Here is a 16,934-nt window from a genome sequence, read left to right on the forward strand (position 1 = left end):
CCACCAGCTCAGAGCAGAGCCATGTACTCAGCTTCAGTGGCAGAGATTTTAGACCTGTCTTGGCCATCTCCTCCCTTTTTGGCAGGCTTAGGGGCTGTTTCAAAACCCATGCAGCCTTCCATAGAACACTACCTTTACCCATGGAGACTTAGAGCAATGGACTGGGGTTTTTTGCTGTCTCATAAAAAGTGAGAGAGAAAAATCCTGATGTCTCATTTCTGCTCTTTTATTTATTCAAAATGTAAAACTAAAGAGCTACTGGAAGGCACTCTCCCTTCCAGCCCTATCTTAACACCACAGCTCTACTTTAGGGAGAAAGATGAAAAGTCAGCCCCTAGAGCAGAACACGACTTCTGATTAGAGATACTCTGAATTAAATCTATTTAAGGAAAGAAACAGTACCATCCCTAGTCTTTTTTATTTATCTGGCCTTTTCCTCGCTCTTCTTTCAGTGCCTAGAAATTTGTCAAATTGTTTCAGGTTTTGTTTTCTATTTTTTCTTTTTCACTTAGGCAGAAAAACAACTGAGTGGTTCTAAACTAATTTCAAAATGTAAATATTGCACCAAACCAACACTTGATATCTTGCTTTGGCTGACATATAAAAAAAAAAAATCAATTATTTACACTGCTTTAGTCACATAACAAAAGCAATGCTGCTTTTCAAAATGTACACTGTTAACCTGTATTCCCTCAAACTAAAAAATAAACAATTGTCACAATAGAAAAGAAAATTTGCTACAATTACTCAAGCACATGAAAGCTTATCACCACAAGAGATTCAATGAGCATTTTTTACATTAATTCATCAGCAGAGATGGAATCAACTCTTAGTCTGATACTCAAGACCTAATGAGAGCCTCCAGATACTTTCTGCAAGCCAGGCAGAAGGCATCAGCTGGTGCTCAGTCACCTTTTCATTGCATGAGAGGAAAAGGATCCCTTGCCAGGACTCCCCAGTCCAAACAGGTGACCCCAATCTGAAGTGGGACACTCAATTCATTCTATGACAGCAAAAAACACTGATAAACATCTGTAGAACCTCTGAGCTTTTGTGTTGCCAAAACAGAGACAAACCATGGAGGAGAACTTTCTCCAGCTTGGAGGTTTTCTAGGTTCCGACAAGTGAGAAGCAAAACTTCTGCAGTCAAGCTCAACAGCCAGAGCCCAAAAACGGCCATCAGTGGGGAAGGACATGCAGGAACTTAACAGCACCTTATCCCTACCAAGTGTGTGTGGCCACACTTTTGGCTGGGCCAAACAATATGACATTCACAGGTTGTTTTCCATTCAGGACTCCCAGAGCACAGCCCTCTTTCGGACAGATCTTCTAGGGCTTTTCCCAGAGCAATCCATGTTTTTAGAATCAATCAAGAGATCAAGGGTTGGTTTTTTTCCAATTAGAGCAAATGAAATAGTCTGATTTTTTTTCTTTTCCTTTTCTAAGACAACATTTATCTTGACACAAGTTTCCACATTACTGTAGCTGGCCTGCAAGTGTATTGAGTAACAGTGGACTGGTGATATTTGCAAGTCTGACACATATCAAAAAATACACTGAGTTATGCAGAATCCATTTTGCACTGCCTGGGAAAGGCTGGAAGCATGGCACTAAACTCAGGTGGGAAGTGTAGGTTTCAAGTGAGAAACATGGTTAAAGAGGAAGCCTTTCTGTCCTAAGGCAAGCCCAATCTTCTCACCTCCTTAAGGAAGCAGTTAAGTAAAAAGTGGGAAGCTCCACATTTGAAGCAAAGCTGGCACTGCCTGTCCGCAGTTCAGCCGAGAGCCTGGACATTCCCTGGACAGGGAATCATTCCCTGACACGGCACAACGTGTTTGTCAATTGAGCACCAGCAACATGAGGGCTCTTCACACCTCTCAGCTGGGGCAGTCTGAGCAATTACAGTTTAACCACCGTGGAAGTTTAAGCCAGCGTGAAGTTGGCTTACAGCAAAGCACTCGATTCCATGAAAAGAGGGGGCTGAGAGGCTCCCTGATCCATCACCTGGCTCAGAGCAGCACTTGCATGTCTAGCCATGCCAAGGACAGAGCACTAGGGAGGGGATCCTGCTCTGGGTACCAGTTGCAGGACAGTGTCTGGCAGCCACCAGAGGAGGCTGCGAGGAGCAGAATAACAAAACCTCACTTGCTTCCATCCCAGCTACCAGAAATGTGCTCCTGGGGGACAGCTGTTTCCTCTGATGGCCTGTTCCACTGCTGGATGCTGCACAGGCTGGCCCTGGGCTGGTCGTAAAGAGAAAGGACTAAACAGGCAGTGGTTGGTTGAGTCCCTGTAAAACTATGCTGCCTTTATAGCAAATGTTCTGAGACCCATAAAGTGCTATCAAAATATGGAATAATCCCTCCTGAAAAAGGCATATTTGAGTTTTATTCCTATCTTTGGCTCCTATGTGAAATCTGGACATTAAAGCACTTGGAAAGCAGACAGGACACAGCTCAGAGTAAGATATCTGAAACTTTAGATACTAATTCATATAATGCATTACACAGAGAAAATTATTTTATTATAGTTACATTTAAAAGCAAGTTTACATTCTAAACTCTGCATGAATTTCCCCTACAGATTTTGATTCATATATTCTGTCAGGACTAAGGGATAATCTCTTCCCACCTGTTAAAGAGCACAGATGTAGGGAGCAGCATACTAAAGACACAAAATCCTCATCAGAAGGTCTATATAAATGTACAGTATAAATGTGATTCTGCTTTGTAGCTGTTTCCATCTCTAGACACTATAGATTACCCTTTTTCCTTTGATAGGCTAAATAAACAAAAAAGGAACGTAAGAAATAATTCATTTCACCTAAGAACAGGGTTTAGGGGGACTTGCATAACCTGAACCTCAGAGGATTGACTGGTACAAAGAACTGCTCGATACCACACTGCTTGGAGGAAGTACAGCACCAATCAAAACACATGTGGGGTGTGTAGACACCAGAAACCACTACGAAATCTTCCCCATTGGAAGATTCTGATCAACAGAAATCATTTTTCCTATGGGTAGAAGAGGTTATGATTTATATTTTTCCCAGTTTTTCTCAGAAAACACTTAATCTATGGTACCAATAGCAGGAAGTAGCAAATTCTTTCTAGCATTTCAAGTTTTTTGATCAAATAGCTTCATTTTGATGCTTTCTAAATAGAACTGTCTGTTTATTAAGATATTGCTGGTGTTCAAATTGGGATGAAATCAAATGAAATTTTGTAGCTCAAACAAGACATCAAGGTGCATTGACTATGAGGAGGAAGTTCAGAAAGCCTTTTTCAAAAGTGAGAGCCATAAGAGCTTACATAAAGGAGGATTTAGAGAAAATAAAGGAAACCGGTTTAGAGGGAGAGGGAAAATAGAGATTGAAACAGGATAAAAACACACAGAGAACAACAGGTAATCTGTTTACTTTGTGGACTAAATGACAGCCTCTGTGTCTGGTGATCTCCCAGTGGTGGTTTTGGAGGGTTAGAAAGACAATGTGCCCTGGATGCTCATGCCCACAGCCAGCTCCCAGTGGGGCATCTCAAAATTCCCCTTCCTACAACTGTGTTTCAGCTCTTCCTCCCACCATCCTTGGAGTGGGGAACTCCAGTGCTCACATTTACCTTTCAGGACTCAAAAGAGACCAACCAGGCTCATAACAGAACTGGAGTAACCATGACAAGCATGAGATAAATATCTAATAACCACTGCCAACTTATTTGATTCAGTGTGTTATCAACAGTGGGAATCAGCATTGAACAATTACACAATTCTGCCCTCAGGGAAAGAAGGAAATGCAAAATACTTCCAAATAAGTCATTGAGGAGGATACATTCAACCTCAACAGAATTCACTGTGTCCTGCCTGGCAGCTCTCCTGACTCCCATTGTGCTGTGGCAAATGGGGATACACAGCACTGGAGGACCATTAATGTTTTTTTCTCTGCTTTTGCCCACATGTGAGCCCCATCCTCCGCCTCTTCTGGGGATACAGATGGGTTTTAATGGATAGAGGGAGGGTCCTTATGGGTCTGTAGTCCTGGGAAAGCCAGCAGCTGCCAGGGACACTTCCCCACTTCACAGGCTTCACTGTGAGTTTCCCCAAAGTCTTAAGACTTCAGTAGAGGACAAATGTCAAGGGAAAGGACGGAAGCATTGCCTTGCTCTTAGGCATTGAATAATCTCATTTAGGGACAGCTACCAGTGCTGCTTTGGCCTTGTTAATTTTGCCTTCCTAAGTCAGTGTTCAGACACTCACAGCTTTTGTCTACTGCTGTTATCAAGGCATTTGCATGCACTAATCCATGACAAATGGTTTCATTTGATGCACATCTGATTTCCTTGCCTGCCAACTAGAAAGAAATAATAGAAATACCAAGAGAAACTAAATTAGAACTAAAGGAGTCATCTATTTGTTGGAGAAATTCAAAACAAGGTTAGGATAAACACCACCCAGGCAGCTGACTTGATGGAGAAAGCATTGAGATTTCAGCTGAGGAAAGACAGTTTCTAATTACCTGGAGGGAAAAAAATTGCTGCATTTTAAAGCCTCACAAAAAGATATTACTACAGAAATAATTATACTACAGATGTGGGAGCTGGCTTAGACAGTCATTGCCTGTCAGATCCTGCCCCAGCACACTGAAAACAATTACGAACCCAAAAACCTCTGTTAGCTTCAACTCATCCCTTTGGGTTTTTTTGTTTAACACAGTAGTGACTTCTGGCTGACTGACCACCCAGATTGGAAAGCACTCCATGCAAGTAACCAAAAAGAGGAACTCAGTGAGTCAATGAAAGTCACAGTAAATAGTGTTAGTTTAGCTGTGACAGCTTATGATTTAGGCAAGATTTTTCCCCAGATCTCTGCTGTTTAATAAAAGGTGTATCCTTGTATTAAAAAGGGCAACTTCTGGAAACACCAGACCTCCTTTCATTCCAATGCTGCTCTAAACCAAAACAAGAGCTGGTACTGGCCAGAAGGACACACAAGACCCTCCTCATGTTCACATTGGTATTGAATTTGAACTCTCTGAGGTCTTGAAAAAGGCAGCCAGTGGCAGATCTGAATTTATGCTTCCAGACAGGATTTATGCCTCTATCAGGATGATGGCTTGTTTTGGGTAACTGCTGATATCTATGCAGACAATTTTTTCCCCAAAGAGGAATATCAAGGCAGAAATAAAGAAGGCACGAGGATATGTAAATAATTTTTAAAGTTTCAACTTAGAAAATTGATTCCTAAGAACAGCCCAAACTCCCAAATAATAAGTCCTCAGAATTTCCTACTCAGTTTCAATTTTGTCTTTAAAACATGAGATAGGCTGGTGTTCAGAAGTTTCTGAACTGTAAAATTAGCCAATTTTTAAACACATGATAGAAAACATAGGAATTATTACACCATAAAAAAACAATAATTGGGGGTTTTATGAATATAATTACAGGAAAAACCTATCTAGTCATATTTCAGTGTGTTTTACCACACCTTCCCTATCCTCAGCACCTTTAGCCAGTCCAGAAATGAAGCAAAGTTCTTCCCTGAAAGGTGTTTTTCAAAAGGCAGTGTTCTGAACATTACCTTACTCATGGTTTCAGTGTTATTTGACCTAATTTCTGTCTGGTTTTAGGTTTTATTTAAATTCAGAATGGCTCAGAATGTGAACACTTACTTCTTAATGTGTTTGTATAGGCAAATAAAAGAACTACAGGTACTTTTAAACTCCTGAACGTGTTCAAAGTCACCACTGTGTTATTGTGATTCCTGGGCAGCACGTAGGAAAGAAGTGCTAACCAATAGGTTCCCTTCATTTCTGCATGTTCTTTTAAGAAACAAACATATAAATCAATGAAACCAATTTTCCAAATAAAATGTCCTTGCTTGCTCTCAACCACTTAATTAAACTCCATTAACTCTAGTTTGTTTTGGCAACCAATTAATGTCATGATCAAATATAAATAGACTCTGCAAGAAAAGATTATAATTAATAAATCCTGAACACCACAGTACAATTGCACTGAAGCCTTGCTTGCCAGAGATATTTAGCAGCAGTTCTGGAGAGCATTAATGAGGACAGTAAAAATAAAGGTTTATCAGAGTGTGCAGTTTAGATCCTGAGGCTCTTGCCTGCACCCAGGCTGATCTGCAGAGCCTTTGGTTGCTGACATTATTCACAACACAGAAAAATCACAGTCCCAGGTTTCCCACTTTCCAACAAACTGATGTATACATTCACAGGAGTCTTCTAATCCAGTTCTCCACAGATATAACTTTCACTTGGTCGCAATTTAATTGAAAGTGTATTTTGCTTGCTGTGTTTTAGTAGGTTCACAATGAAGGCTCTTGATTGAGATTTGTCAACTACAGAAAACTAAATTAATCCAATAGGAGCTTTGGATCATGCATGAGGATGGATTAAAAGCATTCTTTAATTTAAACCAACAGCTCTCCTGATAATCAAGAGACAAGGATCACTGTTTAAGCTGGTTTTTAGTGGCCTATTCATTTAGTAAGAGTTAAGGTACACCATATACAAATAAAACTTAACTGCTTATGGAAGAAATTTTTGTGCCCAATTCCAAAAATCTCCCAGCACTTGTGGCTGGGTGGGAGCTGCTCATGGAGAGCAGGTTATTCACTGAGTTACTCATAACTCAAGAGACACTGCACCACAACGAGGGCATCCATCCCAGACAACAGATTATTTATGTACTGCACTTCACTTGGTGGTTCTCAAGGAATCACTTTGGCATCATCCAAAAACTAGTAAAATCCTCCATTCCTGCCATCAATTCAGTTCCCAAGTCAAGCTGTTTTCTCAAACTAAGGATTACACTGGAATACTAGGACACAGTTATTGATTATCACAATGGCAACAGTGATCCTGCACCCTGCTGCCACTGAAGCGACCCTTCAAGAAGGGCAGGAGTGTTTTTTTTACCCACTGTGAAGGAAAAGGGGAAAACTGCTATTCCAAAAGAAATACAGAAGGCAAGAGAGAGATGTCAAAAACCAATCTAAATAGAGCGTAGAAATATGAGTCACAGAAACATTGGGCTTTGTAACTTCATTCAGCTTAATTTACACCCCCGATTCCCCATTGTGCATCACTGGCTGAGTCTCATAAATTTAGACTCCAACTGTGCTGAAGTCCTCGTGGTCCCTACCCAGGGCATGATGAACAGAAAGTTCCAACATCACTCCCATGCAAAAGAATAAGTTCAGCTGGAGAAAACTCTTCTGTATAGGGCATCTGAAAGCAGCAAAAAATATTGAGTTCCACCAGGAAAAAAATCTTGCTTGCAGCAAAGGTTGGTTTCATAGAGTGGAAAGGAAAACATTCAGAGGGAAATACAAAGATTACAGACAGTACAGGATAAAATAATATCAAACTTATGGGAGAAAACACATCAATCTTATGAAGCAATGCTCTTGAATATTACCTTTTAAAATATAAATGAGCTTTGGACTAAAGCAGGCTAATCATTAAAGGCATGTTTCTGATGTTATCAGCAGAAATACTTCAGTGCAGAGCAATGTAGCTTGCCTTTGGGCTTTATATTTGCAGGTGCCAAATTTTCCTTGGGACTTAACCACCACAGTATGAATTCTCACAGTCTTTAATGCCGTGACAGCAAGATACAAATAGTGCTGTGCACTGAAAGGTCCCTGCATGACTCACCAGGGCCCCAAGGCTACACTTGGAGAGGGAGGCTCAGCGCACGGTGTGGGAGCAGAAGATGCTGCCGGGGCCAGCACAGCAAGAGGTGCTTTTTGGTCCCTCCTTCCCCAGGGCAGCTCCTGCCGTGCCAAGAGGGATTTGCTCTGCACCTACCCGAGTGTCTGCCTGCAGAGAGGCCTGAGGGAGAGCTGAAGTGGCTCAGGATGGGGACGGGAGCATGGCCAGGGGGAAGGACAGAGCAGGGGGACTAAACCAGAACACAGCCAGTGCCAGTGCAAAGCACACCCAGGAGGCATCATCCCATTGCTCTCTCTGAGCACTCCACCATTGCTCTTTTGCACAAGGTGTGCAGTGAGGGTGACCACAGGAGTGCCTTCACAGGGAATGCAGCCACGCTTTCCAGCAGCTCCTGGGGAGCCTGACTGGGCGCCGTGGGCTGCTCAGGGCCCCACTGCACACCTTGGCCAAGCTGCTCTTCATTGTCCTTCGAGCTGCAACACCTGCTCGCCCTCAGGTTGCTCCATCTCCCTGGATCAGAAGTAACAAGGCATCACATTCAGCAGTGTGACTGGTGACAGCTTTCCTCTATCTGCACCAAGCTGTGAGGATCCCAGCTGCCCTTCTTCTGCCACCAACCAGCCAGTGAGGACCAGCTGATGCCTGGCAATGCCAACCTGTCCTTTCCCCCATACTTCCCTGTGTCTCAGGCAACAGCTTACAGACCCCCAAAACGCCCATGGCTAGCCCTATCTGCAAGCACACCCTGGAACCATGATGGGTTTTTTTCAGAGGTTTGATGTTTCAGAAAAAAAACCAAAACAATCCAAAAATCAAAATCACAGAGTGCAATACTTCTGGTCAAGTCTGCTGCTGTAAACAAGCACATCACACAAGCACAGCAGGCAGTTCGTTGCCATCATGCTGCTAGAAACCCTACCTCATCCTTAAGTGTTGATTTTGTCACATCAGTTCTCTTCCTAAACAAAATACATGTCCATGTACATCCAAATGTATTTTGTGTGTGACCAGGAGGTACTTACAACCTGGATTTCTTCCCTTAGCAGTTGGTAATTTCCCATTTTCAAGAGCAGCCTGTGAAGGCCAGGTGTGTATAACAAAGGTATCACAAGGGAGATCTTTCCAGTGAGTGACTGGAACAGCTCGTTATGAGCAGGATTTTCGGATTGTGAACAAACTAGGGCACTGTGGTGCTTTCTGTGCATTTTCTGGTGTAAATGAAAACTGAATCAGACCTTAGAACTTAAAAATTTGCTCATTTTAACTAACACAGCAAGGAACATTAGTTGTCACCTTTCATGGCCGTGGCTGGCTGTATTCCTGCCTGGCAATTTGAACATCGTATACTGAAGGCAACAGTTTGCATTCCCACCATGTGATTAATGAAACACAATTCTTGCTAATCATAGAAACTTTTATATATTAGCTACCTAATGCCACACTTGCTTCTGTCAACACCAAGAGCAAAAATCCTGTTGAATTCACCTTCCAAATCTCAACAGTTGTACAAAGTAGAGGCATATTTTATTTACACTTTCCTGAGGAATTAGATTCAAAACCCTGTATGTTTTGAACTGAATAGCCACATATATGGGACATATGAAAATAGTAGACCTTTTGAAATGTGAAAATATGCGGTTTACCCCAAGGCTACAAAAAATCAGTGGGCAGGCCAAGATCAGAACTAAGACATTTTTTTGCTCACAGCTACAGACTCCAGTTTCTGCAAAACGCTGTCTACTGAGAAACATGCTCAGAGCATCCTTAGGTTGATGTTCCTTGTTAGTTGGTGCAGAATTGCTTTGAGACTGATTTTTCCATCTCATAATATGAAGTACAGAGAATTACTTCTTGAGAAGATTTTTAATAAGCACATCATTAACTACTGTCACAATAAAAGGTACTTCATGTTTTAGCATCGTAAAATTCCAGCCTTGATTCAGTCCATGATTTCTTCCTCTGAACAGGCCTATTTTTAATTAGCATATTTGCAAATGTCAGCAGTGCTACAGTGGGTACATTTTTCGGCTTGTGTCTACCTTACATCTTTACACTGCACACAACACTAACTTGATGTGCACCTAATTCATTTGCACAAACTTACAGGTGAATCCTGTGTCCTCCAAGTAACACATGGCCAGTGTTGTCATCTATGATCAGCTGACAGATTCAATACCTTGTTATGGAACAAAGTCAAAATTTTGCAAAGAATTGCATGATTGAAAGGGTGATGGATGCCTTTTTTTTTTTTTTAACTTGAATCCTGTACTTGGCTAATATCTTCTTGTGTCACCAAATGCCAGCATCTATTTCCTACTGCTGGGAGGGTCAATCCTGTCAATCAGATGATCAATGAACTATCACAGGCACTCAGATAACTCTGCAAATCACATGTCCACTCTAACCCCTCAGGCCAATTCCACAGCCCTACAACTGCGTGTGTCTTAGAGACTAGAACAACCAGTGTGGGATTCTTTTCATTACCACTGTTTCTTCTTAAATCACACAGAAATGACAAGCTTGCAAAGATGGAGATTTGTTTCCACATAAAGTTATTTCCTGTGAATGCTTTCACACATCCTTTGCCTAACATGATTTTCATGAAAATGAAATATAGTCATAAAAAACCCTGCAGAAAGCCATGAGTACTGCCTAAGGGGAATTACACTGCAATGGGGTTCTGCAGGTTTACTCCAAGGTCTCCTCCTGATCTATCCAAGTCAAAAGGAACCGGCACCAATACCCAAGGGCACTAAAGAGCAGCACTCAAACTTCTCACCGTGTTAATGAGACAAGAAAGAAATAATGAACAGGCACAAATAATTCAGCATCATTCATCTTATAAGCAAGCAGTATTTACTATGGCCTTACTACCTGTGCACACCTGCCAACATTTCACAGAAAATAAAGCTACAGTCAATCACAAATACTGTCATGTAGAGCAGTTTATCATGTTTGTTTCCAGGTTCATACCTTCTGCTAAGTCATCTAACTGAATAAAGAAGTACTGAATTATAAAAATGAAAAATTATACTGCACTGAAAAGAGGCTTTAAGTTTTTGTGATTGCGCAGTGTGTACAAATCTATTTCAGCCCATTTAGATACTAGCCTAAGAAAGTTTAGGGGGGGAAGAAAAAGATCAAGCTCAGAAATCTCTGATGATAAACTAACCTTCTTATATATTGCCCTTGATTTCCAGGGTTTCAAAACTGGATTAACTGCAGTAGTCCAGATGGATATATTCATTGTGCTAATCCACTGTGTTCAGTTCAAGTTTATTATGCTAAATACACTCCAAGAGGATTTTATCTTTTACCTGCACCTTCCTGTGCTCAGTGACACTCTTCTATTCATCAAGCATGAGAATCACAAAATGGGGTGGAACCTGCCTTTTTAATTATCTTGTAACCAAAGTGGCCCCATGATGGAGCTGAACTGCTCAAATTCTCTTATTTTAGAGCACCTCATTATCTGTGGAAGATCACAAACTGAAAGAAAAGGTATGCTGAGCATGCTATTGATTACAGCTATATTTGTCATGATTCAGTAAGTTAAAATATCATATACCAAATATTAAATTACTGAAATTATGCCTTGGCTCATCTGCACCCATTTGTTATTCACTTTTATTTGGCTGAACATTTTAATCTTACTTACACAGTTTCTAACTAAAAGTAAACTATGCATTCCTAATAATATAAATATGAAAAATAGAGTGTGCTCAGGGACTGCGGTTGAATACATTAAAATCACTCAGTTTGCTAGTTAACATATTTCCATCCCTTTTATGTACAACCTTTCACATTCAGTTGACAGACTGCAAATTCATGGCCTTATGAAAAAAAACACTGTCTTGATTTTCTGTTGTGACAGCAGAAATTGTCCAAAATATCTAACAGTTTCCCAAAAGGACACTCACTGGCTGGTACTTCCCAGGTGCAGCACAATCTGAATTCGAGGTGAACATCATGTCAAATTCCACTCATCTGTCATGTAGTGGATTATTTCTTGAGAGACTGAAATTGGCTGCCTGGGATCAGAACACCATCAATCTTATTCACATAGGGTGCAGAGAAGCTGCCTGAGCCAGGCTCGCAGGAGGGAAAGCTTGGCTGCTTCTAAGTAGGTGATGAGGCAGCTGTAAAACCTTCACTCTATCTGTAGCACATCTCTGAGTGAAAGATTTTGTCATTTTTCACATTTCCCCAACATTTGGTATGCATTCAGTGTCTTGCTGTTCTTGCTTCATAAAAAAGGTGATTTTTCAAGCTTAGGCAAATGTTGCAGAGCTCTGGATCTGCCCAGCTCTCATTTTTTCTCATAATGTCACTTGTTTCAACTGAATCCATAAAATGATATTACATTTTCCTTTTACATATCTGTTTAGCTGGGCTGGTTTTTCCCATTTCCTTCACTAGGGACACACTCAAATAACCAGCAGCATTACTGATGATTGCATTGTAATAAATCTCTGCAAGTCCCAAATAAGTCCCTCACCCGTCAAACTTCAAGCACTCCCAAACTTCCAGTGCCAGGTGGTAAAGGTAACACCCTTGGTCAACCTGATGCTCTAACATGGGCACTGAGACCCGGCCTAGCAAGGATTTTGGTTTATTCCTCTATACCATGTATGTTTTATTACAAGAAACCAAGACAATACCCACACCTGTGACTTCTGGGCAAGAAATGTACTTGGGAAAACTTTGAGTTTTGAAGTTGCTAAAGACCTGTGTTCAAGACCATCTGTCTATGAAGGGATGTAATTTGATCAAAAAATATTAAAATATTAATTGCCACATTGTAAAATGACTCATCTCTGTGAGTTAACATTTTCCATCTTTCATTACTACAACTCTCAAAGCCTCTCCCACCTTTTCTTTGGATTCAAATTCATTAAGTGACATTCTTGGCCCAACCAATTTTAACCAGATGAAAATATTCTGCTAGGATATGTCAACACCTCAATTTTTAGCATAGCACATTCTTCAAAGTACAATTAGAAGTTGAAGAAGTTGTGTGATCCATTTCTATTAATAAAAACACAATGAAAACCCACGGCTGTGCTGTCCCTGCAGATCCAGCAGTCCAAGGGAGCTGTGTTCTCCACTGCTAACCTGTGGGACTGACTCTGCCTTTACAGGCATTGCACTCTATTCATTCTATTCCCAGCTCCAAATTCTCCTCTGGGCCGCACTTTTGCAGCCCCATCAATTTTCAGAGGTAAACTTGAGAACCTCAGAATAAGTGTGTCTCCCTTATTCCAAGGCAAACACCTGACCTCCAGCACACGCGGGTGACTGAGGGAGATTTGGTGCTGGTGGTTTAAGGAACAAACCTGAACCCAGTTTGGGTCAGATAAGTACAAAGTTCTCCAAACCTGTGCTGTCACAGTGTCCGAGTTCTACAGCCATTCCAGAACTTCACCAAATGGGGAGAAGGGGAGAGAGAAACAAGGACACAGAAACTGAACCATTACCCAAAACGGGATTCTTCTGTTGGGAAATTGTTAGAAAATGACATTAAAGGATGACTATTCCCATATTGGATTGGCAAAGCACAACACACATTAGACTCACCAAAAAACAGATGCTGTGCAATACAAAGGCAAGCAACTCATAAAACTTAAATGAAAAAAGAATTTTGATTAGTCAATCATTTATCAAGACAGACACGAGCACAGGCAGAGAGCCTGCTAGCCCAGAGCTGAGCTCAGTCCTACCTGGTCTGTGCAGGTGATGCTGCTGGAAAGTGTGATGGAGGGACCCCTGACAGAGCAGCATTGCACAGGCACTTATCCACAAATACAGGACCCAGGACATTGCAGAGACCACTGCCATTCTCTAAACAAAATATTAGACAGACATTATTATCCAATGTCTTACAGCACACAGAACAGTCAGCTTCCATTACAACAGTATTTTTAATATTTTTCATTTTCACTCCTTTTGCTAAATGTCTTTTGATTATTATTCGTCCCTGCAGGATACAATTGTTGTACAACAAAGGTCATGCCCAAAAAGGACAGCTGAGGTAAAGAGACATCAACATGGGAGCCTGGATAACTTTAATAATTCAGTGGTAAAAATCAAACTGTAATAATCTGAGGACTAAAAAAACCGCAATATAAATAGAAGCTGGAAAATTTTCTCGTACTGATCCATAGCTGAATCTACAGGGGAGTTAAAAATATAAATTAAATTTAAAGAAAAATCACAGCACCAGCTGAAAAAAACTAACATGATGTCCAGGCAGTATCAGAGCTGCTTTAAACACAATGTAAAAAGGCACAAAACATCCTCAGATATCCAAGACACATTGCCAAAATACTTCATCCCCAAAACTAAAAAGGCTATTACTGACCCAGAGGGTAACAGTACATTGTTTGGTTTTTTGCTTTTGCAAGCATTAATTATTAATCATGCTTCTGTCTACCAAAGTAATTGTTTCTCAGAATTATGTTCTAATCCCTAGATGAAATCAGCTTCCTTTTGTTCGACCTGTGCATGTACAAGGACTGGAGTATGGCCAGGCTGAATTTCAGATGTGTTCTGTAGAAGATCTGATGTTTTTACAAAGCAGATTGTGTCAAAATTTAAAAAAAACATTCCCTTTGCAAAGGGAAAAACTATTTCTTTGTCTGCTGGTGCACTTGGCCATCCAGTGTAGACAACTGTGTTTTTTCATACTTGTGTTCATGGCTGTACTAACTGGCTAAATTTCCCTCTGACTTGTTAACTTCAGCAGCTCTTTCTCAGTGCCTGCAAGGATCAGGAGTTTTGCAAGGCTCAGCTACGCTACACATCGTCCAGTTCCCTTAACAGCACCTTCTGCTGCATTTCAGATGGCCAAATTAATCAAACTTCAGGCACTCTCCTCACTCAGCCAATGATGGGATGCTGCTCGCTATCTAATAATCCAATCAGCTGAACATCATTTTCACAGAGCAAGAAAGACTTTGAAAGATTAAATCTCTCACATGGAAAAAATCATGTCCTTACAAAAAAAATAAAAAAAGTCTGTATGTGATACCAGGGGATTTCTACAGTAGGAAGATGAACAATATTAAAATAGTGGAATGCAATGCTAATAAAATATATGCATGTAAACCTATTTTCCCCCTGATTTTAAAGCAGCACAGTCTTTGGGAAGCTTTTTAAGTCTAATTAGTTGAAATGAACCACATAAACTTACAAGTAAAATTAATAGAGAATACCAAAACATTATTTTGATCAGCATGAGGCTCTTCCTTTCTCTGTACTGAGTTCTTAATGCACTGCGTGGTGTATAATTAATTTCATTTCCAACTGTTTGCTTTGCAGTATACAATGCACTTTTTCTCCTCTCTTTTTAGACCCATTTATCTCTTGCAAAATAGATTCAAACCCCTCAGATCAGGGAGCTCCCAGGAGGCTTCCTGTGTCTTCAGGAATTAACACCTTCTTGTCATAATTGGCGCTCCCGTGCTTTTTATACCACAAGGCAAAGGGAAAGGTGAGCCTCACGTAGGGGAATTTCAGCTACTCAGGTTATTTAAACTGAACTTTAAAAATCCCAGTCAAAGAGTGAAGCAAAGCCAAACTTCCACAACCTGCTAAATGCTCCTGTGTCTTTCCTCCGGCATCATGTTCTCAGCACATGGACAGCAGACTTACTTTATGCCCTCAGCCTTTATTATTAGTTTTTGGGCTTCTTTTAAATATAAAATCCTCTCTCAAACTGCACTATTTCAAACTACCTTTGCTCAAACCCAGCATTTCTAACAAACATTTCTTCATGCACTTGTTTGTCAGCAAACTGTCACATACACAGTTTTACCCAGAGATCATCTTAGCATTAGTATAGAAACACAGCAGTGAATATTTTCCACTTATTTTCTGAGTTCCAGATCTGCTCTCTGAATCTTAAATCCTGAGGAAGCTCCTTACCTGAGTAATCCAACCAAGAGCAGAGCGCTCTAGTAGTGTTCATCGGAAAGATCTAATACTTTTTTAAATCCATCTGTATCACAATAAGGGATTTCTTTTATAGCTTCCCAATAATCTTCTTTATCAGGATTAGAAGTAGGGAAAAAAAAAATTTTTTCGTTACAAATCCTGTTTCCAGAGTAAAGAAGACATCTGAGCTCTCAGACTGCCGTCAGAAAAGTGGCCAAGGTTTGAGGGGTGGAAACCTTCTCATTTTCACCTTTAAATCATTCCCGAGTATCCCCTTCTGCTTGACGAGCCCTTTGAAGCGATCTTGAGACGATCTGCGGCTTCCAGGCCACTTCAGGGCGAGGAGCAGCTCGCGTGTGCGGGCAGCGCAGCCCCGGCTCCGCACGGGCGGCGAGGAAGGCGGCGGTTCGAGCGCTGCTCTCGGATGCTGGAGGTGCCGGAGCCTATTTCAACACATCCCTGCTCGGGAGAGTATCACATGTGCCTTAAAGCGACACAGCCCTCGCTCACCAGCCCCAGCCCGGCGCTCGCCAGCGACTGGAGCTGCATTTAAATAGCGGCAGCAGAGCCTGCACCGCGCAGCGGAGCGGCTGCTCCGGCTGCGAGAGGCAGGTAGGGATGGGCAGGAGGGGAGGCAGGTAGGGATGGGCAGGAGGGGAGCAGCGCCGGGGGAGGCGAGGGGCTGGGCAGCCAAGGAGAGGTCTGGGGACTCGCTAGTTCTGCCAGCAGAGCCTTTATTCCCCAGCGTTGTTCTGGCACTTATTCACGAGAGGAAAGCGAGACTTAAGGGAGTCTCTTCCCTTGCACAGAGAGCATCACATGCCTGTGAACAGGGAAGAGTGGTGCAGGGAAAGTGTAACAAGACACACGGGAGAGCAGGAGACTCCTACACGCTCCCAGGGGCTTTCCAACACCTTGCCACAACTCTGAGTGGAATCTTTCCTTCCAACTCCATTTCTAAGGCATCTCTGTGAACAATGGGGAAAGAGCTCTGATTTACTCCCAAATGCTGAAGCTCAGCTATGCCAGATTATTTATTACAGTTATTTATTCTCCATGTTTTAAGTAGCCATTTACAGGAATGGAGTGGTTTCCTCTCCCTCTTGTACCATATGTAATTTTTTTTTTTAAAGAGCCATTGTATGGACTTAGTACATACCATTCACTTGGTATTACAGCTCTTATGTCTGCCTACAAAAGAAAAAGGGCTTGGAGACAAAACAGAAACTTCCATTTTAAGAGCTCAGGATGTGTGCTATAACACAATGTGGGATTATTTTTTTTTCCCCTGGATAACCTGTGGTAGAAG

At 41.5% G+C, this 16,934-nt stretch overlaps 1 protein-coding gene across 1 annotated transcript in view; it reads right to left on the minus strand.

Moving 5' to 3' along the window:
* TAFA1 (TAFA chemokine like family member 1) overlaps nt 1-16,439 on the minus strand; it is a 224,550-nt gene extending 208,111 nt beyond the window's left edge. The window contains exons 1-2 of the mRNA XM_042014405.1: nt 15,617-16,439; nt 13,411-13,531 (exon numbers count right to left, since the gene is read on the minus strand). Of these exons, the coding sequence (XP_041870339.1) occupies nt 13,411-13,528 (118 nt within the window). The 5' untranslated portion in view covers nt 13,529-13,531; nt 15,617-16,439. The remainder of the gene's footprint in view (nt 1-13,410; nt 13,532-15,616) is intronic.
* Nucleotides 16,440-16,934: the final 495 nt, after the last annotated feature.

The sequence above is a fragment of the Corvus kubaryi genome, unplaced genomic scaffold (assembly GCF_017639235.1).
Source record: "Corvus kubaryi isolate FWS band 111438036 unplaced genomic scaffold, C.kubaryi_AGA036_p1.0 136, whole genome shotgun sequence".
NCBI classification, from domain to species: Eukaryota; Metazoa; Chordata; class Aves; order Passeriformes; family Corvidae; genus Corvus; species Corvus kubaryi.